This window comes from Mytilus galloprovincialis, chromosome 10, assembly GCF_965363235.1.
Source record: "Mytilus galloprovincialis chromosome 10, xbMytGall1.hap1.1, whole genome shotgun sequence".
Taxonomy (NCBI): Eukaryota; Metazoa; Mollusca; class Bivalvia; order Mytilida; family Mytilidae; genus Mytilus; species Mytilus galloprovincialis.
Window position 1 is genome coordinate 70,266,065 of NC_134847.1, and position 23,351 is coordinate 70,289,415.

A 23,351-nucleotide genomic window follows, 5' to 3' on the forward strand; every position below is an offset into this window, starting at 1 on the left:
AATATTATTTACCACCAATTAAAACATAGTGTGAATAGACAAAATAAGTATCTAATTACTACTATTATAAGAAGTGAGTCAATGAAATCTACACTAATCTGATGGCAATTCAATATTTATTATGATAAAATGATAAATATATTTCAATTTTCTGCATAATTTTAACAATTAAAGTAATTGATGAATGAATAAAGTTTCATATGGTATTTTTTCAAAGTTTTTTCTTTCTAAATTTTAATCATTTTATCAATTTTATTAATGTATCAGGAAGTAGCCAAACATTAAGTGCATTCTGTGTCAACTTGAATGTAGCGCAACTTTCTCATAATAGATCATAATATGCAAGTATATAAAACAATTGAATGATATTCCAACATCAAATGTGTAATAAATCTATGTCACTACCTTGCTTACTCTTGAATAAAATATGTCAAACAGTACAAGTAGGTAGCCAGGATATTTAAAATATACAACAAAATTTCTTTATCTGGAATAATATATTGGTGAATAAGTGTGAAAAGATCCACTGCTGTAAAAATTCTGTTCTATGTATTGTTTAAAGCTTATATCCATAACAATGACAAATCATATTATACTGCATTGAAAAATAGTGAAAAGAAAAATTTTCTAAATAAAAATTCACAGAGTTTGGTACTATGCATTATACATGTGACTGTTTCTGCTGTTTAGCTGTCCAAAGGGGTGCTGCCATTGCCTGAGGAACTCTTTCTACTGAGATGCATTCATCAAAACTTTCTGAAGCACGGTAATATTGTAACAACTCCTGGATAGCCTGTTCTTCAATCTGGAAAATCATATAAAATTAATCTTTGTTCATTAACATACTCTATGGAGTAACTGCATACAATCTAAAGCATTGAAAGAAAGTTACTTTATTTACTTATGTGATAGGTTAGGTACAGATAATTGATGAATAGTCGCATAGTCTATCAGGATAGGCAGTAGGTTTGTGGTAGGGTCCTGTGACTCTTTTCACAAAAAATCTTACAACTAAAATTGATCGTAAGTTATACTTAAATGTTTTATAACTTACAAGTATTTTTTATGAAATGAGCTTCTGTTATGTTAGTTCTTTTCACTTCTCTTAATACCAACATTAAAACCACTACCAATCCCTTACTTTTAAAATGCAGAAACTAAAAAATCTAAAAATAATTTCATTGACCCTTCAAGTTTTCATATTCCCTTTGTCTCTACTGGTTGTTTTCTGCTGTAGGAGTGACTGGTCGGCAAAGAAAAAAAGCAATTCAGAAACTGGACCAAGCAGCAGAGAAAGCTTCTTGCTTGATATGGATTAAGAGAGACAGTAGCAGCTGGAAAACCACCACCAATGCGCATTGATTGATCACTACTGTGGACCCCAATCCTGAGAGTGTACCGAGCTAGGGGTTGAAACACATGATAACGCATGGCTGAGGACATTGATGGTATTTGCAGTAATTCCACCAGTACTGTATGGAAGTAAAATTACCAGGAATGAGATATAGAACTTGCCTACTGTAAAGTTTTCATGTTCCGTTTGGTATCATCCAGGAACTAGGATATACAACTTGCTTCCTGGAAAGTTTTAAAGTATTTTGCAATAGTTAAACATTACCTGTATCAGTCCTAGTGGCTTATTGGTTGCACGAGCCAGTGTCTCATGTTTCTGAATTTCATCTTTAACAATCTCTGTAAAGCTAAACGATTTGGCTGATGCTGCCTCTTGTCTCTGTTGCCATGGATTCACAGCTTCTGTAGGACTTTGGGGGTTCTCAATGGGAGTTTCTGATACAGATTCCTTTCTCTGATGCACTGCACTTGTAGGTAGGCCCCAACTAAAAACATATTGCATGCATAAAATTAAATTTTTTCATGAACATTTTACATTAAACATTTCTTTACCTAATAAAAAATCAAATCTGCAATTCACCATTTTCTAATATTCAGTTATTTTTTTCAATAATAAACTTTATTGCAAACCCTAATTCGAAAATTCAATTTTAACAAGTACATATGTGAAACCTGTGCCGCAAAGTTCTTTTCTTTTACAATAACAGAATTCACCTTCCAGTTTAGTGATCAAGTGGTAAAAAGTAAAATCACAAAAATACTGAACGCGGAGGAAAATTCAAAACTGAAAGTCCCTAATCAAATGGCAAAATCAAAAGCTAAAACACATCAAACAAATGGATAACAACTGTCATATTCCTGACTTGTGAACTTCATGTTTCACTCTATACAGATTATTAGAATACTACTGCTACAAAAACGCTACATAAATTTAGCATATTATTTGAAACTATTCAATAATACCCTTTTTGGACCATATTCATACATTTTGAAAGCTACTCTCCGTACCCATTGCTTGTAATTCCTTCAAAAGAAGGTTATTTATATAGAAGCTTATGAAGGATCTTGCTTGGACTCATTATAACATGATTATAAGAAAACAATTATACATCAATAAGACAGGTGAACAAGAGGCTCTCAAGAGCCTGAATTGCTCACCTGTATTTCAAAGAAGATTTTTAAATGTTAGCAAACTTGATGAACAAATTGTGTAAAATTGTCTTTATAGGGCAATAACTTCTTAAGGGGTCAATTGAAAATTTTGGTCATATTAACTTTTTTGTAGATCTTACTTTGCTGAACATTAATGCAGCTTACAGTTTATATATATCTATAATAATATTCAAGATAATAACAAACCAGGTGCTCCGCAGGGCGCAGCTTTATACGACCGCAGAGGTCGAACCCTGAACAGTTGGGGCAAGTATGGACAAAACATTCAAGCATGATACAGCTCTGAATTTGGATTGTGATCAAATTTTTGACATTACATGTTTTTTTTTTTACACAAAACAAATGCCAAGATTTTACAAATCAATTAAAGATTTCTTCTTCAAACTTTTTAAATCTAAAATTAAATAGTTGACACAGCATAGGTTTCTGACACAGAATGAATGTGGTCTAATGAACTTAAAAGGTTTTTTTTGCCTTTGAGCAAATCACTATGCTGTTGAATATTAATCCTCTCAAAAAAATGTTTGAAGAAATTTTCTTTTTATTTATGAAATCTGAAATGAGAAAAATTTAACCCCCCCCCCCTTTTTTTTCACATCCCCGTTTCCCTTTTTCAAAACTGATATCAATTCAAATTTCTAATGGAGTTTGCAACAATAACTACTCATTTAAATACATCATAAAATATTAAGATGTAAAAAAACTGCTTGTTATCACTGAATGGTAAAGATTATTTAAATTTATCAGTTGGTAGTAAAAAGTGTATATACATTGTATATTGTATATAACAAAGATTTAAGTTGATTCTGGACAAAGAAAGATAACTCCAATTAAAAAAAATTCTTGCTATTGCACAAATAGGATATTTCTTGCTTACTATTCTGGACAAAGAAAGATAACTCTAATTAAAAAAAAATTTGCTATTTCACAATATTGTGCAATTAGATATTTCTTGCCATTGCACAATACTGTGCAATTGAAAAGACTTGCTATTGCACAATACTTAATATAATAATTTTAGATCCTGATTTGGACCAACTTGAAAACTGGGCCCATAATTAAAAATCTAAGTACATGTTTAGATTCAGCATATCAAAGAGGCCCAAGAATTCAATTTTTGTTAAAATCAAACTTAGTTTAATTTTGGACCCTTTGGACTTTAATGTAGAATTTGAAATTTGAAAACAGGACCAAAAATGAAGAATCTACATACACAGTTAGATTTGGCATATCAAAGAACCCCAAGGATTCAATTTTTGATGAAATCAAACAAAGTTTAATTTTGGACCCTTTGGACCTTAATGTAGACCAATTTGAAAACTGGACCAAAAAAACTTCAATAATCAAGAATCTAAGTACATTTTTAGATTCAACATATCAAAGAACCCAACCGATTCATTTTTTGTCAAAATCAAACTAAGTTTAATTTTGGACCCTTTGGACCTTAATGTAGACCAATTTGAAAACGGGACCAAAAGTTGAGAATCTACATATACAGTTAGATTCGGCATATCAAAGAACCCCAATTATTCAATTTTGATGAAATCAAACAAAGTTTAATTTTGGACCCTTTGGGCCCCTTTTTCCTAAACTGTTGGGACCAAAACTCCCAAAATCAATACCAACCTTCCTTTTATGGTCATAAGCCTTGTGTTTAAATTTCATAGATTTGTATTTACTTATACTAACATTATAGTGCGAAAACCAAGAAAAATGCTTATTTGGGTCCCTTTTTGGCCCCTAATTCCTAATCTGTTGGGTCCTAAACTCCCAAAATAAATACCAACCTTCCTTTTGTGGTCATAAACATTGTGTTTAAATTTCATAGATTTCCATTTACTTAACCTAAGGTTATTGTGCAAAAACCAAGAAAAATGCTTATTTGGGCCCTTTATTGGCCCCTTATTCCTAAACTATTGAAACCAAAACTCCCAAAATCAATCCCAATCTTTCTTTTGTGGTCATAAACCTTGTGTCAAAATTTCATAGATTTCTATTAACTTAAACTAAAGTTATGGTGCGAAAACCAAGAAAATGCTTATTTGGGCCCTTTTTGGCCCCTTATTCCTAAAATGTTGGGACCAAAACTCCCAAAATCAATACCAACCTTCCTTTTATGGTCATAAACCTTGTCTTAAAATTTCATAGATTTCTATTCACTTTTACTAAAGTTAGAGTGCGAAAACTAAAAGTATTCGGACGACGGACGACGACGACGACGACGACGACGACGACGACGACGCAGACGCCAACGTGATAGCAATATACGACGAAAATTTTTTCAAAATTTGCGGTCGTATAAAAACTGCAAAATTTTGTTAAAATACTAATTTTGTGGCAGCAACCCAACAATGGGTTGTTCGATTCGTCTGAAAATTTCAGGGCTGATAGATTTGACAAATTAATCAATTTCACCCCATGTCAGATTTGCTCTAAAAGCTTTAGTTTTTGAGATATAAGCCAAAAACTGCATTTGACACCTATGTTCTACTTTTAGTCATGGTGGCCATGTTTGTCAATGGATAAAAACTTCGGATACAATTTATAAAATAGATACCCTAAGGAACATTTATTTAAAGTTTGAAGGTATTTGACCCAGTAGTTTCAGAGGAGATGATTTTTGAAATATTTTACGAGGATAGAGGACGACAGACGCCAAGTGATGGGCCCCGGTGAGCTAAAAAAGGCAACTTAAAACTTACACTCATGGAGGTTTTTTTATGTTTTATGTTAATGGACAGACTGCAAGAAGGGTTGGCACTGAAAGAAGAAGTTATCTGGGAATTACCAAGTTAGGTGATTTCTTTTTATCCTTATGTTTAATTGGAAGTAAAAGATACCATGTTTGTTGGTAAGTAGTATCATACGATAATTTGTTTAAGAAAGATACCTGTGGGAGGATTAGCTTTGGAATTATGAGGATTGACTATATAAGTATAAAGAGTGAAAATCAAAGCTCACACTGATCAATCAGGTGAACTATAAAGCATTTTTGAATTTACCTGAATAAATTAGATGCAGACTTCATTGTAGTTGCAACCTGACCTTTAGTCACAGGAATACTCTTAGTAGACTTTGATGAACTATCAAGCAGATCTGTGGGAACATGAGTACTTTTAGTATTTTCTGCAGCTTTTTTATTCCTAGGTCCTCTGTCATTCAAATTCTGAGCACCTTGTCCTGACTTTTGTTGTGTACACTGATGAGAGTTCTGAGCATTTTGCCCTGACTTTTGTTGTGTACTTTGCTTGACACATTGGGCACCTTGTCCTGACTTTTGTTGTGCATTCTGATTTAAGTTCTGGACACTTTGTCCTGACTTTTGCTGTGTATTCTGGATCTTTTTATCCTCAATCATTAAATCTCTAAATGACTTTGCTACTTTACCAACTTCACCCCTTAAAACAATGTAAATACAAAATGAGCTAGAATGAAAGTTCTTGTATTTGTACAGAACAAGATCTTTTGAGATCTTGTGTTTAACCAGAAAGTACAGAAAGGATGAATTTGGAGGCAATGGAGAAGAATATTCAACGTTAACATCTGTTATAACAAATTTTACAAATCATATTCAAAATTCCTGGAACCAATAGTTTTACCATAATGTTAACCCTTTCCTTCATAGATTTTTTTTTTAAAAACTTGATTCACATACGATTTGTTCAATAAAAAAAAATCATGAGGTTTAAAGTATTAAAGCATTGTGAAAAAGAATATTTCATTAATGAAATTCCAGTCCCATCTTCTCATGAATATCCTTTTTATATTAGATACAAATTTTATTAAGTCTGATAAAGTTTTTTGGTAGGTAAGACGTTTCAACTGAGGCACTACACAGGCGTCAAAAGGCCTCATTATGGAGGAAAGGGTTAATGTCCTTCCTTGAAACAATATTATTTGTAAATCTCAAATAGTTTGGTATGAATGAGTTAAACTGTTTCTCCCAAGTTAAATTAGTGTAAGTAATCTCATTGAATAATACGTTCTTACTGTGATGTAATAAAATAAGCATTGTAACATAGGAAATGTATTTGGAAAGTGCACAAATTTGTAATTTGTTTATTACTGACATACCATGGACAAGCTGCTTTGACTGGCTCAGATTCTATATTGTTATTTTGACTGGTATCTTCTGTGCTTTGTCCTTTTTGTGCAGGTGCTGATTTAGCTTGTTGTTTCTTTACATCCTTCCAGGAGAATCTCTTCGGTGACGGACTGTAATGATATAGCAATAAAAAAAATATGAAAAGATAAAAAGAAAAAAAAGAAAAATCATTTGTTTTGTTTGTTTGGTTTAACACAATCTTGTAAATATTTGTTAATGCTATGGTAGTGTTTTCATTGGAAATTGACAAAACTAGCTATCATTGAGATGAACCGACTGATCACTATAGGGCGACGGACGGACGGACCGACTGATCACTATAGGGCGACGGACGGACGGACAGACTGATCACTATAGGGCGACCCGCCTAAAGGCGGGGCCCGAATGTGTTACACTATTGAAAGCTATTATGTAGTTATTCACAATCTTTATCACATCTTCGAGGTTTATACAAGTTCCTTTTTTCTTAAATGACCATTATCATTTTACCATATATGTACTATACTTCAGAAGTCTGTTTGGTAAGATACTTCAATAGCACCATGTTGAATGGTCAATCTGGTCTGAACAGTTCTGATATAGAATGAATTCATTTCTAAAATTAGGAATGGCTTTGAAGTTTCATTTGTTTATTTTAGATTCCAATAATAGCTCTAACCTTGTAGATTTTGTATGATCTTTATCTTCTTCCTCCATGATCTGTCTCAAGTCTGAACCTTGGACTTTTGTTTCAGTAAATGACTGTGGAGATTTAGGCCACACAGGTCCAGGGGATGGACTTAATGGAGTTGGACCCCATTTTGATCCTCCTGGAGGTATTGTGATAGACACAGGAGAAGACTTGTCTCTGTTGGTTCTGTCTTCCATTGTTATATCCTAAAACAATAAGACAACATTAAGAACTTTTGTATATATCAACAAATTTTTTAATTAACAGATGAATTGAGATTTCTACACAAACCTGAAACTGACAACTAATATGTCTTCGGTGATTGTTTGAAGTTAAGGACTGGCTTTAACTTTGGACATTTTCCAAATAAGTTTTTAAGTTTGTATTATTATGGTTATGTCTGTTTGTTTACAGAAATTTAAATTAACAAGGCCATGAATAACCTCCAAGTGGAGAGTTGTCACATTTCAATCAAACAGCATATTCTTATTTAATTATAAATAATACTAATAAATGTATGTATACAAGCATACCTTGAATACAGGTTCTGTTGGACTAGATACTGTATCCAACTCTGTTATTTCATCATCTGACTTGACACTGATATCTGAACTTATAGAAATCTGTCGTTGTCTGAGTGAGCCAGACTTATCTACCTCCTCCGACATACTCTTATTTCTACTCCTCCTCTTCTTAGATTTACTCTTCCTGGTTGGTGTTTCAAAGTTGTCTTCCATCTTAGGGCCCTGTGCTATTTCCTCTAAGTATGCTTTATCAGGACCTTCATCCCAAGGGGTGATAATTCTCCTACACATAACGGGCACCTGTTCTCTGTAGTAAGACATCAGGTCTCCTATCACTTCATCGCTCAGGATATCTAAATACCTGGAAATTAATATGATAAGTAAATGATTAATCAAATTAGTTGCAGTGGTATTTTTGCAAGTAGAAAACTTGAAGTCATTTCAAAACATTAACGAAAACTGAAGAATTAACATGATGACGAAACTCTAACAATGTTATTGATGTGATAATTCATAATTTTATCACAGAATATTTTATTCCCAGTAAAAACTATTTTAAATAAAGTCAACCAAGCTACAAAATATATTTCTAGATAGTTACAAACCTTCCTTCCATCAATGCAGCTAAATTAATATGAATATACTGTTGACATGTGGACTTGAGTTGTGTAGCGTTGTAGAGACTTGAAAACTCAAGTAATTCTCCTACATTCTTAAAGGTCACTGAAAATATATATAGATAAAAGTTATTTAAATATCTATAAAATAATAGTGAACAGTTCTAGATGTGTTTGCTATATTTTGCAAAAGCTATAACAGTGTCTAATATGTTCACTTCTGAATATGTTCTTAATTTGTAGAATTGATAGTTTTATTCTAATGCTTAGTCTTACTATAGCAAATAGTGAATTTTTCAATACATTCTTAGTCTTAATTGAAATTGTTCCCCATCCTTGACATGTAAGAAATGTTTGCCAACAATTAACAGTAACCAATTGATATTCAACCAGATGTTCTGCAGGGCGCAGCTTTATACGACCCCAGAGGTTGAACCCTAAACGTTGGGGCAAGTATGGACACAACATTCAAGCTGGATTCAGCTCTAAATTTACTTAAACTAAAGTTATAGTGAGAAAACCAAGAAAATGCTTATTTGGGCCCTTTTTGGCCCCTAATTCCTAAAATGTTGGGACCAAAACTCCCAAAATCAATCCCAACCTTCCTTTTGTGGTCATAAACCTTGTGTCAAAATTTCATCGATTTCTATTCACTTTTACTAAAGTTAGAGTTCGAAAACTAAAAGTATTCGGACGACGACGACGCCAACGTGATAGCAATATACGACGAAAAATTAAAATTTTTGCGGTCGTATAAAAATGCTACACTGCAACTTTGCAACAGTTTAAATAGGTTGTTTGTACTTATTGATTAATAAATATACATACCTAGTTGTGAGAGTGATGTTTCACACATTTCTTTCAGTCTGACAACTAACATCTGATCTGCTACCACTAAGATATTACATAACAGCTCTACATTGTCTGTATCTATAAAACAAAAAGTGTTCTTTACAATATGAACAATATTCAATAATGCAAAATGATTGAGAAATGGGTAAAGTAGTTGGACAGGAGTTTTTTCATTACATATAAGACATATGACATAAAGCTTTATTTAGAGTCGGTATATGCAATACAGTTACAAGCATAAGCTATGAAGAGCTTTTAAAACAGACAGAAAATAAGTACAACAAACAAAACATATATATCAAGTCATTGCACACATACAACTAAACATGACAAATGTTTTATATATTTTTTATGACTTTGCATTTAAAAAATTTAACACTTCATAATCTTAGGATCATTGTAACTAAAATAACAAATTTATCCTATGTCATTTAAGAAATGATTGATTTAAAAAAAAATATATATATTTTTAAAAGACACATATATGTATTGTAAAACTAACCTGTGATTACAACAGATTTATCAGTATAGAGATAATCCAGTAATATTTCTAACACTTCCCCCGTCACTGGAAGGTTTAGTGATTTGGTATTAGAAGTCTGAAATTACAAATAAAGTCTACATAAATCATAAAATTGAGAATGGAAATGGGGAATGTGTCAAAGAGACAACAACCCGACCAAATAAAAAACAACAGCAGAGGGTCACCAACAGGTCTTCAATGTAGCGAGAAATTCCCGCACCCGGAGGCGTCCTTCAGCTGGCCCCTAAACAAATATATACTAGTCCAGTGATAATGAACGCCATACTAATTTCCAAATTGTACACAAGAAACTAAAATTAAAATAATACAAGACTAACAAAGGCCAGAGGCTCCTGACTTGGGACAGGCGCAAAAATGCGGCGGGGTTAAACATGTTTGTGAGATCTCAACCCTCCCCCTATACCTCTAACCAATGTAGTAAAGTAAACGCATAACAATACGCATGCATAACAATAAATCATGCATGGCAATATTAGTTGCATTTAATTTTTTATGTTATAAAGCTTGGTTGAATCTTTAGACTTGTATTTCTAAGATGTATTAACATTTCCTTTTAAAGATTTTCCATGTTCATGATATGCATAGTTTCCATAATCAGAAGTAAAAAAAGACAGAATAATATCATTTATTTATGTCAAATTATGATCATGTTCAAGTTTTTAACCTGAATTTTTCAGTAATAATTTTTTTCTTTAATTAGACTGACCTCCACCCATCCACAGCTCAACATACTCTGGAAGTATTCCAGTCTAGCCACTAATATACATTTGTGACACATAAATTCTACACCATCTTCTGATTGAATACACACATCATATAGACCTTTCCTGTAAATTAAAGGTTTATTGGTATTATAGTCAACATGTTATATTTACATATGGCTTTCATATAATTATTTCAATCTATTGCCATTTGGGGGTGGTCTTCCCATTTTCATTTCTCTTTTTTATATAGCACTTATTATATCATATTCTTGTCAATTGAGATAATCTGGTGTCATGTTATTGCAAATCGAACTGTAGCTCTCCAGGTTGTGTGATTTAAATAAGTATTTAGAATATTTGTATCTTACAAAAAATGTTTACTGTTGCTGAAAAAGAACAATCAATTCAAGGAATCTATACAATAACCATAATGTTTTAATGTTATGTCATTATTGATACTTGAATTTTGAGAATTACTTAAAGTGAAAGTGGAAAATGAGTGGAAATCTGATTCCTATAACGTTTAGATTAAATTTGGATGAATGTTCATATTACCTGACTAACGAAATACACTGAAGAAATTTTAGGAATTAAAGTTTGTGGGTGAAACAATTGTCTATTACACTTACTCTCTTTGTCTGTCAAACATAACTGAAGGCTTAGGCAAAAATCTGTTTGGTAATAGATCTATTTTACCTCCTATGCACTTAACAGCTTCTAATCTGGAAAAAAGAAATCAAACATGAAGAAAACATTCTACTTTGTGACAGATAAGACACAATTAAAGCAGATTTAAGATGTGAATGTTTGCTTGAATCTATACACTGTAAATTCAAACATTTGTGTCATGCTTTTATCATTGTGAAAATTAAGAACGAGAAGGTTTTGAAAAAAATAACTCCACTGCAAAATTGATAGCATTATTATTCCTGAAATCACACCATAAATCACACCATAAATCACACCATAAATCACACCATAAATCACACTATAAATCACACCATAAATCACACCATAAATCACACCATAAATCTCTCATTTTAGACCATTGTTAATTAATGAACTGGCAAATGAGTCTCTTCCGTGCATAAAGCTATCTCCTTTTATTCATATCTATCAACTTTTTGAAGTGTCTAATGTATTGTATTTCACTACGTATACATGCACTTTATATACCTTTTAGGTAAACCTTTAATGCCATATTTCTTTGCCAAGTCTTGTAACATCTTGACAGGATTTGTTGACTTTACTTGTTTCTCATCCTTTTTCCCAGCATGCCCTTTCTTTTTCTTCAGTACTTCAAAGGCTGATGTTGTATGTGGAGAAGTAATAACAGCAGTGTCCATAACTTTACCAAGAAAATCGTCCTCAGCTCCATTTTCAACGGATATTTTTGAAAGTTCAAATTTTGCACCAGGGGTTAAAAGGTCACAAGTGTCAGTGTAAATAAATTTGACCAATTGATCAAAGATATCAGGATGAGTCCCCTGTACTGTTATAACAGATGTATCATCATCCTCCATCTTCTTACTCTCAGCCAATAACCTGTGGAAATAATCACATCTACTCAGAAGGATATATTTATGTGCTATCCATGAATGGCCACCAATCTGAAAATATAAAAAAGTTAAGAATATGAATAAAATAGACAAAAAGGCATATGGCTTATAATCTCCATGGAAAGAGGTTTGCAATTACTTATATATGCAACTGCATACCAACTATCAACAAGAGTGCACACGCTGAAATGTCTCGCCTTCTTTACTAATCATTGATATTATGTTGATAGCCCTAAGTATAAAGCTTTATTACAACTGTCTCATAAACTTAACATTAACCAAGATAACTAAACAAAGACCAATGAACCATGAAAATGAGGTCAAGGTCAGATGAACCATGCCAGGCAGACATGTACAGCTAACAATGCTTCTATACAATATATATAGTTGACCTATTACTTATAGTTTAAGAAAAATAGACCAAAACACAGAAAATTAACACTGTGCAATGAACCGTGAAAATGAGGTCATGGTCAAATGAAACCTGCGCTACTGACATAAAGATCATAAAATATTTCCATACACCAAATATAGTTGACCTATGGCATATAGTATTAGATAAATAGACCAAAACTCAAAAACTGAACTTTGACCACTGAACCATGAAAATGAGGTCAAGGTCACATGACATCTGCCCGCTAGACATGTACACCTTACAATCATTCCATACAACAAATATAGTAGACCTATTGCATATAGTATGAAAAAACCAGACCAAAACACAAAAATTTAACTATAACCACTGAACCATGAAAATGAGGTCAAGGTCACATGACATCTGCCCGCTAGACATGTACACCTTACAATCATTCCATACAACAAATACAGTAGACCTATTGCATATAGTATAAAAAAACAGACCAAAACACAAAAATTTAACTATAACCACTGAACCATGATAATGAGGTCAAGGTCAGATGACACCTGCCAGTTGGACATGTACAGTGTACACCTTACAGTCCTTCCATACACCGAATATACAAGCCCTATTGCTTATAGTATCTGAGATACGGACTTGACCACCAAAACTTAACCTTGTTCACTGATCCATGAAATGAGGTCGAGGTCAAGTGAAAACTGTCTGACAGACATGAGGACCTTGCAAGGTACGCACATATCAAATATAGTTATCCTATTACTTATAATAAGAGAGAATTCAACATTACAAAAAATCTGAACTTTTTTTTCAAGTGGTCACTGAACCATGAAAATGAGGTCAAGGACATTGGACATGTGACTGACGGAAACTTCGTAACATGAGGCATCTATATACAAAGTATGAAGCATCCAGGTCTTCCACCTTCTAAAATATAAAGCTTTTAAGAAGTTAGCTAACACCGCCGCCGCCGCCGCCGGATCACTATCCCTATGTCGAGTTTTCTGCAACAAAAGTTGCAGGCTCGACAAAAACTTACTTTGAAAGATTCATCTAAAACTGACCTTCTCACAAACTTTAACATGTAAACTACACAAATGTTTTAGTCAAAATATCATGATTCCTCCTCAGAAATAAGATGTGCCAAATTCTGTTACAACTGTAAACATCATTGATCAAGCACTAGTGATTCCCCTTAAACCTGCCTAATCACAAACTAATATTTGTTATTCTAATGCAATTAGTTTGTATCAATGGTTCTGATTGGATGACAGTTAGCGTAAAATTCTCTATCTCCTTGTCTGTAACTAAGGTAGCCTACATTTTGAATTGCTGAATGAATTGACATGTTATTTCTACAATAATAAGCCATTAAACTCACATGTTGCACCTAAAAATCCTCTTTTTATCAAATTTTATTACATTCTGAAGTGGCACAGAAGCCAGAAAAAGCCCGGTGTTTATGTTTGACGCCTGAAGCATACCTACGACGTCATCTAGTGTTGGGACCAAAGAAGATAACATCTTTTCGCGGAATTTTCTTTAATGAAGATTTTACACTGATATAATGATTGAAATTTAATTATGAACTTGTTTTGCATTAGAATAGAGATAACTGTATTGTATTTGAAGCTTTTCAGACGTCCATCGGTAGTTTTACTGTCGCAAATATCAGTTTACCTGTCTCTGCTACGCGTCGCCAGGTAAACTAAATTTGTGACAGTAAAACTACCGATGGACGTCCTTAAAGCTTCAAATACAATACAGTTATCTCTTAATTCTATTATACTCTAACTTGCAATTACAAATTACCTTAATAATCACATCATGAATCATATCAAATTCATCAGCTTCTTCCATTATTTGTTCACAGTCTTCTATCATACTAGAGGGACTTATTGATGGTACATCCGTTACACTAAAATAAATAACAAATAATTTATCTAAGTGTGAACATCTATTATAATAAAGAACAGTGCTTCAATATCCCTTGTTGATGAACATATTTTATTTCACTCCAATTTTTTTTTATACTTAAATAAATATCCTACAAAAAAATAGAAAAAATATCCTACAAAAAATGAAGGCAGGAAACACAATTCAATTTTCCATAGAATTTATACTTCAAAGGGACATTACTCCTGTAATAAAAAATTGATTACTTTAGATTTTTTAATAGTCCACCAAGATATAGCTGATATTAGCATTTGATTTATTTATATCAATTTCATTATAATTTGGCAAGAATTGTATGGGTTATTGCTCTAATTGGGACCCTTTATATCTTGCTGTTTGGTGAGAGCCAAGGCTCCGTGTTGAAGGCTGTACTTTGAGCTATAGTGCTAACTTTTTATAAATTGTGACTTGAATCTAGAGTTGTGTCATTGGCACTCATACCACATCTTCTTATTTAAAATATATAAGGTCAGACAGATGGAACCAAGACTTGAATTTGGAGGCATAATTCCTCTACAAAATAGTAGATCAGACTGTTAGAAGTGCTCTATGATATACAGATGGATGCCCTGTATATTGTTGTAGAAGAAGATAATTAAAAGTTAAAGATATAATAACATGAATGAAAGAAAGAGAAAAGGAAATCATATCATAATTTAATAAGGTCCCTCAAAGATATAATTACATAAACAAATTTTTGGACATTACCCAAACCATGCTTTTAATCATTTGTTTTACTCACCAGAGATTAGGTTTTGACTGTAGCACAGTAAAGTTTCTTCCCTTTCTGTCACAGAATATTTGTGTAGCTCTATGTATGTTAGGGAGCCTTCTCAACAACACATCTTCTATCTCATCTTTAAGTAGCAAATCAATTAATCTCATCTTACCAAAATCATCATCTCCAGTTGCTGTACAATGAAAATAGAACAAAATTAGAGAAGATAAGAAATAAATCTACAGGCTTTTGGGATAATTTTTACTGAAATCATTTTTTTTAAGTAGTATGAAAACTAGAGGCTCTTAAGAGCCTGTGTCACTCACCTTGGTCTATGTGCATACATGTATTAAACAAAGGACACATATCAGATGGATTCATGACAAAATTGTGTTTTGATGATGGTGATGTGTTTGTAGATCTTACTTTATACTGAACATTCTTGCTACTTACAATTTTCTCTATCTATAATTAACTTGGCCCTTTAGTTACAGAGGAAAATATTTTGTAAAAATTTACAAAAATTTACCAAATTAATGAAAATTGTTAAAAATTGACTATAAAGGGCAATAGCTCCTTAAGGGGTCAACTGAACATTTTGGTCATGTTGACTTATTTGTAGATCTTACTTTGCTTAACATTAATGCTGTTTACAGTTTATCTCTATCTATAATAGTATTCAAGATAATAACCAAAAACGACAAAATTTTCTTAAAATTACCAATTCAGGGGCAGCAACCCAACAACTGGTTGTCCGATTCATCTGAAATTTAAGAGCAGATAGATCTTCACTTGGTAAACAATTCTGCCCCCTGCCAGATTTGCTTTAAATGCTTTGGTTTCACAGTTATAAGCCAAAATTTACATTTTACCCCTACTTTCTATTTTCAGCCATGGCAGCCATATTGGTTGGTTGGCCGGGTCACCGGACACATTTTTTAAACTAGATACCCCAATGATGATTGTGGCCAAGTTTGGTTAAATTTGGCCCAATAGTTTCAGAGGAGAAGATTTTTGTAAAACTTAACGATGATGACAACGGACAACGACGACGACGGGTGATGCTAACAAAAGAAATTAACAACTAGAAGTGAATTCATGTATGCTTGGTATATAACAGCTAAGACACAGTTTGTAAATCTCAAAATTTTTCCAGTTGTTTGCAGCTGTAAATACTTCAATAATATTTTCCAATACTGAAATTTTTCATGTTTTCTTTAAAGTTGAGAATGGAAATGGGGAATATGTCAAAGAGACGACAAGCGATTAAAAAGCAGATAACAGCCAAAGGCTTAAACCATTGTGGTGACGTCAGCCTATTCATTTACCGTGGATTCTTTTTCTAGAATCAACGCTTCCTAAATCCGTCGCTGAAATGGACTCACCATATTATATTCTATTGTTTCCTTTGTGTGCCTAATATCATTAAGTTTGAATTGACTAATTTCCTGATTTCTGTTCACTAATGGAATTATTTTTAAAAACTTACCTTTAATTTTTGTAATTTCTATATACCTTCACTGGGAATCGAACCCGTCCATAAATTTTGTAACTTGTTACTGACATTAACATATCGACGAAACCTCTGGGCTACCAATCGGTTACGATTTAAAAGTCTATTTTATATATATAAATGAATATATGATATACATCGGTACAACGGACACACATGGCTTGTACCTTTATATATACATAATAGGTAATCGTATGGTATGAGTTGGTAGCCACGAGGTTTCGTAGTTAAGATAAATGAGTTAAAGCTGAGGACTTGTCTGTTTAGGTTCGAATCCCTGAATTCTCTTTGTTGTTCCAATAGTCTAGATTTCCAGTTTTTGTTCTTGTTTTGAATGTTATTGTGGATATTTTGTGTAAAAAAGCGATTTTGGTCGTTTATTATCGGATAATGGTTGGCTATTCCATATATTTGAAACAAAACAAAAATGGATTGCATGATATTGGTCCATTTCTGTTTAATAAATTAATATTATATGATTTCATCTGTTTTACTACATAATTTTACAAATTTTAATTCGCAAATTCCTATGCTGGAAAATCGTGATATGTCTTGAATTAGGCTTATTGCTAGAAATTTCGAAAACATACTTATTATATGCACTATATATAATGTTTTTTGTCGGGTTGTTGTCCCTTTGACACATTCTTCATTTCCATTAAGATCAATTCAAATAGAAATAAGTTCGAATATATCTTATTTTGTAAAAACAGATAACATTCGGATGACTGATGATATGAAGATCTTTAAGGGCAGACGTGTTGTGTTATAATATATTTGTTTTTTTTTTTAACCATTTAATTGCGATATCTTATTTATTGTACTGGATCATTTGACACAATATCATGGTTAATTAAACTCACTTACCTTCTAATTAAGAATAGGCGTTAATTTTCAAAAGACATTATCACAATAGTTTAAGTGATAGATACAATGGATAAGCGTTGATTCATGAAAAACAAACCATTCGCCCTGCGGGCTCATGGTTTCTTTTTCAAGAATCAACGCTTATCCATTGTATCTATATCACCATCAATGTGTCTTCAACACAGCGAGAAAATCCTGCAGTTCAGTGAAACTAGTTCACTTTCTTTGTTATTTTAACAGGTTATTGAAGAAAAATAAAAAATTAAGTAAAATAGAGTAGTTATACAAAATTAAAAAGAATGACCATACAATAACTAATATTTAAATTTTAGTTTTTAGCTGAAACATTTGATCTGCGAATTGAAATTTTGGTTAAATATGTTATATAGTCTACCATTAATTGAGTTCTGACGAACAATATCTTTGGGTGAAGACTTCTTAGGATTGATGGTACCAATAAATGCTTCTCCATTATCTGTTACTATGGATACTGAATTTAAACTGAGGCAGACATCTTGAACAATAATTTGTCTCCTAATGGCCCATCTACATCTTTTAAGGACTGGACTGCTGGTCCTCCATATAAATATCTACAAAATATTGGTTTTGATAGAGCACTATTTTATGTATGATTTTTTTCATTATTGCGAACCCAATTGTACTTTTCCATAGATTCACCTGATAGTTACCTGTCCATTTAAACTTTAGGCAGTTATATTGTCCCATTGAACAAATACAATAGGTATTGTTCTCTGTGTAGTTTATTCACTCAGACCTTTAAATTTCTTGTAAGAGAAATTTACAAATAAATGAATCTACAGGAAGTTCAATAAGTATCTTAGAACTAAGTACGTTCATATTCATTAGTCATGACATATATGATACAGTCATATACTTTTGGTTATATTTTGTTGTGTTCAATTGGCTGGCTCTTACACTTAATGTACACAATTGGCTGGCTCTTACACTTGATGCACACAATTGGCTGGCTCTTACACTTAATGTACACAATTGGCTGGCTCTTACACTTAATGTACACAATTAAAGCCAATGAAGGATAATCTTTATCTAATTCATCCCTGAAATATTTGCCACTGGAATTGAGCAACCAACAATCAATCAATCAATACATAATCATTTAGTACTGGTGGCCATTAAAAATTCTAAAATAAAATAGTAGGTCATATAAAATTAGTATTAAATCCATGTTCACAAATCAAGAGAACCATAATGAATATTGATTCTGTACCTTTCCAGGAAGACTATGTTGTAAGAGTATGGTGAGTTCTGTGCCTCCTTTCTCCCTCAGTACATCCATATCAGTGTTATGGTCAAGGTTACCTCCAGATACACTCATTTTTACTATATCTTGCCATCTGAAATGGAAACGTTTTTTTTAACTATTTGCCAATTTCTTATTCAATGGGTCTAAAATAACAACCATTTAAATTTGAGTTCAAAACACTATTCATTTCTATTCAATGTTAACTGAGGACACCACAATCAAAAGATCTGTCAATTATAAAATGTAAATTGAATTAAGCTTGTCATAACTTTGAAATGTAACATATAATACTATTAAAATTCACTATGAAGGAAGGCAATAATGTTCAAGTTATTTCATTTGTAGTAAATTACACATGATGGGTGCCACATGTGGAGCATATTATGCTTACCCTTATGGATCATCCCTGATTTTTGCTTTGGATTGCTGTCGCTCAATCTTTAGTTTTCAATGTTTTGTAGTCTGTTGGTTGTTTTTTTGGTCTTTTTTGTTTTTACCATGGAATTGTCAGTGTCTTGGACATATAAGTTTAAATATCGCTTTGGCATCTTTTGCCTCTTTTTGCATGTCCTTGTATGATACCGTGTGCATGTGCATTTATGTCTTTTTTTAGTTTTACACTATTATATTAATTTTATGAAAAGACTATTCAATTTCAACAAACTCCCTGTAAGGCATACAATTCACATACTGTGGATTCATCTATTTTCGTGGGTACCATGCAAAACTTACATGTTCCTGGATATCCAATTTTGTGGTTTTGACAAAGTCTGCATTTAAGCCTAAAGAAAATTGCTATTCGTTGAACATTGAATTTCGTGGTTCACCTGTACCCACAAAAGCCACGAAAATTGGTATCAAACATAATAATGAATTCATAGTAGTTATAACCTCCTTTCTTCATAATGATATTACTTTTTTCAAAAAGATAATACTTTCTCTGTCAAATTTTTACAACAAACTGTGGATTCATTTATATATGTTGGATACTAAAATTTTGTGGATTTCGTGGGTACAAGGAAACCACAAATTATGATGTTCAAGGAATTACAAATTGTTTACAGGAATGTATGCAGACTTTGCCAAAACCACGAAATTAAATATCAATGAATATGCAAGTTTTCCTTAATCCATGAAAATTGACACCCACGAAAATAAATGAGTTCACAGTAACAGAAAATGAATTACTTACTTTGAAGCTATTTTCCTACACTGGTATTCATGTAGTACATAGATGTCTCCTTGAGATGTCAGGCAGACGACAGCTGCGTCAGAACATTCCACCTTCTCAAAGAAAATGTCCTTCTGATTTAGTGCTGACACCTGTCTTAAAGGACAAAATCTGTCTTGACTCTTTGGATGACCTGTGAAAATAGATATTATATATATATTAATAATCTTAACCCTTTCATTGGATACTAAATGGTAACTGACTTGAATTTGGAATTACATTTTCTGACAATGGAGTTTTCTTTGGCAAAGAAATAATAAGTTTCCACCTCATTTCATTTTAGAATAGGGATGAACCCACCTTTTGAATGTATGCATAGGCTGTAGATTTAAATTTTCTTGGTGTATAAATATCTTTGTTTTAGGATTGTAGGTATCTGATATTCATTTTTAAACTTGTGCTGAGAGGCCTATTTTGAAGTTTAAATCTTTTCCTGTTTCTGTTTTAAAAATTTTAAAATGATTATTTTAGGCATGAACAAACCAATCTAATATTTTTTTTTATGAATGAGTTACACAGGTTGAACCAAGTTCAATAGACGTATACAATGTTGTTGAACAATATTTTCTTACCATGAAATAATAGCATAAGTATTGTGACGTGTTTATAGGAAAATGCAGGAATTGTGTAAGTCGTTGATTGACAAACAATGTTAAATTTTGTATTAAAAAGTTAAGCCTATGGTTTTACAACACAACTACATGTATTAACATGAAACAAATCACAACTTTAATGCAATATGATATTTAGACCTTGTTTCAAATTTGTAGTTTTTGTAGGCATTGCATTTGTTGATTACCAGTCACCTGGGAGGTAACAAAGATAATTTGATCAATATTAAAATTTATTGAAACACAAATTATAACATGTTTCTTCTCTGTAAAATGACTTCTTTTTTTCTGTTTAATACCCTTCCTTCTTAATTAAAATTATTCTTAAATAGGATATAAAACTAGCTATACAGTTTTGTTTCCAAGCTTTAACATGTGTAACAAACCTAGCTGTCCAGCATTCAGTCCACACGTAAACACAGCATGGTTAGTATACACAACAGAATGGAACCTTCCGGCACATATCCCTTTGATCTGTTTCCCTTTTAGTACCTTACCATTTATCTAGAATAAAAACAATGTTCTTATTGACAAAACTTAACAACAATAAAATCTTAAAATGTTCTTTCCATCTGGAAACAATATAGTTTAAAGGCGTTACTGCAAACAGTTTTTTTTTTTATTGCAATTAAACTAAGAATGCATACAGAATTGAGAAATATTATTGCATATAATTATGCAACGTTTTTCTACTTATTATTTTTTTTTTAAAGAAATGCAAAATTACAAGTAAAAGCAACAAGTCAGTATATAATGATGTTAAACTATGTACTGAGATATCTAAATTATATCTGAATAGTCTTATATAATACTGTTAGGCATCCATGCAAAGACTTCAATGCAAAATACACTTAGCAGTGTGAATAAATTGTGAATTTTTTTTTTATAAACTATACTTGAGAACTTGATAAGGTTTTATAAAAATCTTGACAACATGTTTAATGGTTCAGAATACTTTAGAGTGTACTAACAACATTTCTTACAATTCAAATCTATACTTACAGGTTTAGGCAATAAAGATTTTTTAACTGTTTGTCCTAACTGATGGCTTTCATTTAATCCACAGGAATATACAATTCCACTGTAAATATATGCATAAAATTAAAATCAAAATCTGCATACAATTTCAATTTTCACACTAGTTTTTACATTGTGTATTCAGAAGTTATTTTGTGTATTTATTATTGATATTCTTGAAGAATGGACAAAAATGTGAGACTTATCATTACAATTTCAGGAAATCTACGTACAGATATCAGAATGCTAGTTTTTATAATTGTGATAATCACCAAGATGCATTATTCACATTTATAAAAACCTTGCAACAATTTTTAAATTTATAATATTAACCAAATAAACAATTTTATAACTGAAATGTTTCTGTAATATTTGTTTTCTACATATTAACTTTTTAATACTTTTGTTTTTAAGAACACAAAACTTATTTCATAAAAGAATGTCACTTGAACTATCTCCTTTCTATCTATGCCTTCAAAAATGTTTTAAAAGCATATTCAATTAAGAGTAAGTTCAGATTAAACCATTATCAGTATAGCCAGTGTTATCAGTACTTAATAGTTCATTTTATTGGGGATACAGTAATATTTCTTTAATATTTGATGATCAGTTTAATTAATGTTTGATATTGGGGTAAACTTACTATGTGTGACAAAAATATTTTGTTGGGACAAACAGACAAATGGACAGACTAATGGCAAAGGTGATTACAATATAGCTTATGCTCCTAAACTAAGTGTTTAATTTGTGTTGTTTTTTTCATAGGCCTGTGAAATATTCAGGTTTTCTGAGCTTTAGTTGATTTCCAAAATTGCTATAAAACCAATTACCTTTCAACAAGAATTAAGGTATGATCTCTTGCTGCTGCTATTTGTATACAGACTTCATTGTTTAAAGATTCCACCTGTCTTGGGACCTACAAAGTAAAGCATATATATGTTAATAGGTATCACAGTTAACCTAAAAGTTGGTCCCATTATTTTCATAATAGATAGTAGAAAGTATTTTAGTATAATAGAACCAATAAGAATCCTTGTGTTCAAACTAGTCATTTATATTTTCTAGATCACGTGTGCGCATGTGCAGAGGTGGGAAATTTAATTATGCATCCTACATTTCTTCAAAAATGCTAAAATTATCATTGATACCTGCATCTTACGCTCATTTCAAGTATTTTGTTGAAGAAATAAGGTGGAAAGAGTAACTTTACTCAGTCGTGCTTAGTAAACATACCCAGATTTTACAATCGTTTATGGTCCATATTTTACCATTGTCAAGTCAACATCTGGGATTAGGAAAATGTGATTTTAAAAACCAAAGTAAAGTTTTGACAAGGTCATTTTGCACAAATATAGAGTCTAATGTAGATATGGCACAATGATGCGCACATTTTGAATGATGCACAGCCAATTAAACAGTTTACTGTACATCCAAACATCAAATTCATATCAAAGTAAAGTTTAAAAACGTTTTTTTTAATTTAATGTGATGTCAATCATTGGGATGGCCATCTGATTACCATAACTGCCTTTTGTGACTTAGTCTTAGGGATTAAAATCAGGATTAGATATAAAATGTCCGGCTGGCTGAAATTTTTTTTGGAAGCCCTGCACGTGAGAGTGGGTGAGATTTCAAATGATGACGCATATTTCTTTAACTTTGAAATATCAAAGAAA

General features: G+C 32.0%; 1 protein-coding gene across 1 annotated transcript in view; it reads right to left on the reverse strand.

Annotated features, from left to right (window-relative positions):
* Positions 1-224: 224 nt before the first annotated feature.
* The window catches only part of LOC143048261 (inhibitor of Bruton tyrosine kinase-like), a 28,866-nt gene continuing 5,739 nt past the window's right edge, over positions 225-23,351 (reverse strand). Inside the window, exons 6-25 of the mRNA XM_076221829.1 lie at positions 22,506-22,591; positions 21,661-21,739; positions 21,045-21,162; positions 20,009-20,180; positions 18,781-18,907; positions 17,926-18,121; positions 15,176-15,344; positions 14,290-14,395; positions 11,719-12,152; positions 11,172-11,264; positions 10,545-10,665; positions 9,797-9,893; positions 9,271-9,372; positions 8,431-8,548; positions 7,835-8,186; positions 7,290-7,507; positions 6,601-6,741; positions 5,529-5,924; positions 1,619-1,838; positions 225-805 (exon numbers count right to left, since the gene is read on the reverse strand). Coding sequence (XP_076077944.1) covers positions 662-805; positions 1,619-1,838; positions 5,529-5,924; positions 6,601-6,741; positions 7,290-7,507; positions 7,835-8,186; positions 8,431-8,548; positions 9,271-9,372; positions 9,797-9,893; positions 10,545-10,665; positions 11,172-11,264; positions 11,719-12,152; positions 14,290-14,395; positions 15,176-15,344; positions 17,926-18,121; positions 18,781-18,907; positions 20,009-20,180; positions 21,045-21,162; positions 21,661-21,739; positions 22,506-22,591 — 3,489 coding nt within the window. The 3' untranslated portion in view covers positions 225-661. The remainder of the gene's footprint in view (positions 806-1,618; positions 1,839-5,528; positions 5,925-6,600; positions 6,742-7,289; positions 7,508-7,834; positions 8,187-8,430; positions 8,549-9,270; positions 9,373-9,796; positions 9,894-10,544; positions 10,666-11,171; positions 11,265-11,718; positions 12,153-14,289; positions 14,396-15,175; positions 15,345-17,925; positions 18,122-18,780; positions 18,908-20,008; positions 20,181-21,044; positions 21,163-21,660; positions 21,740-22,505; positions 22,592-23,351) is intronic.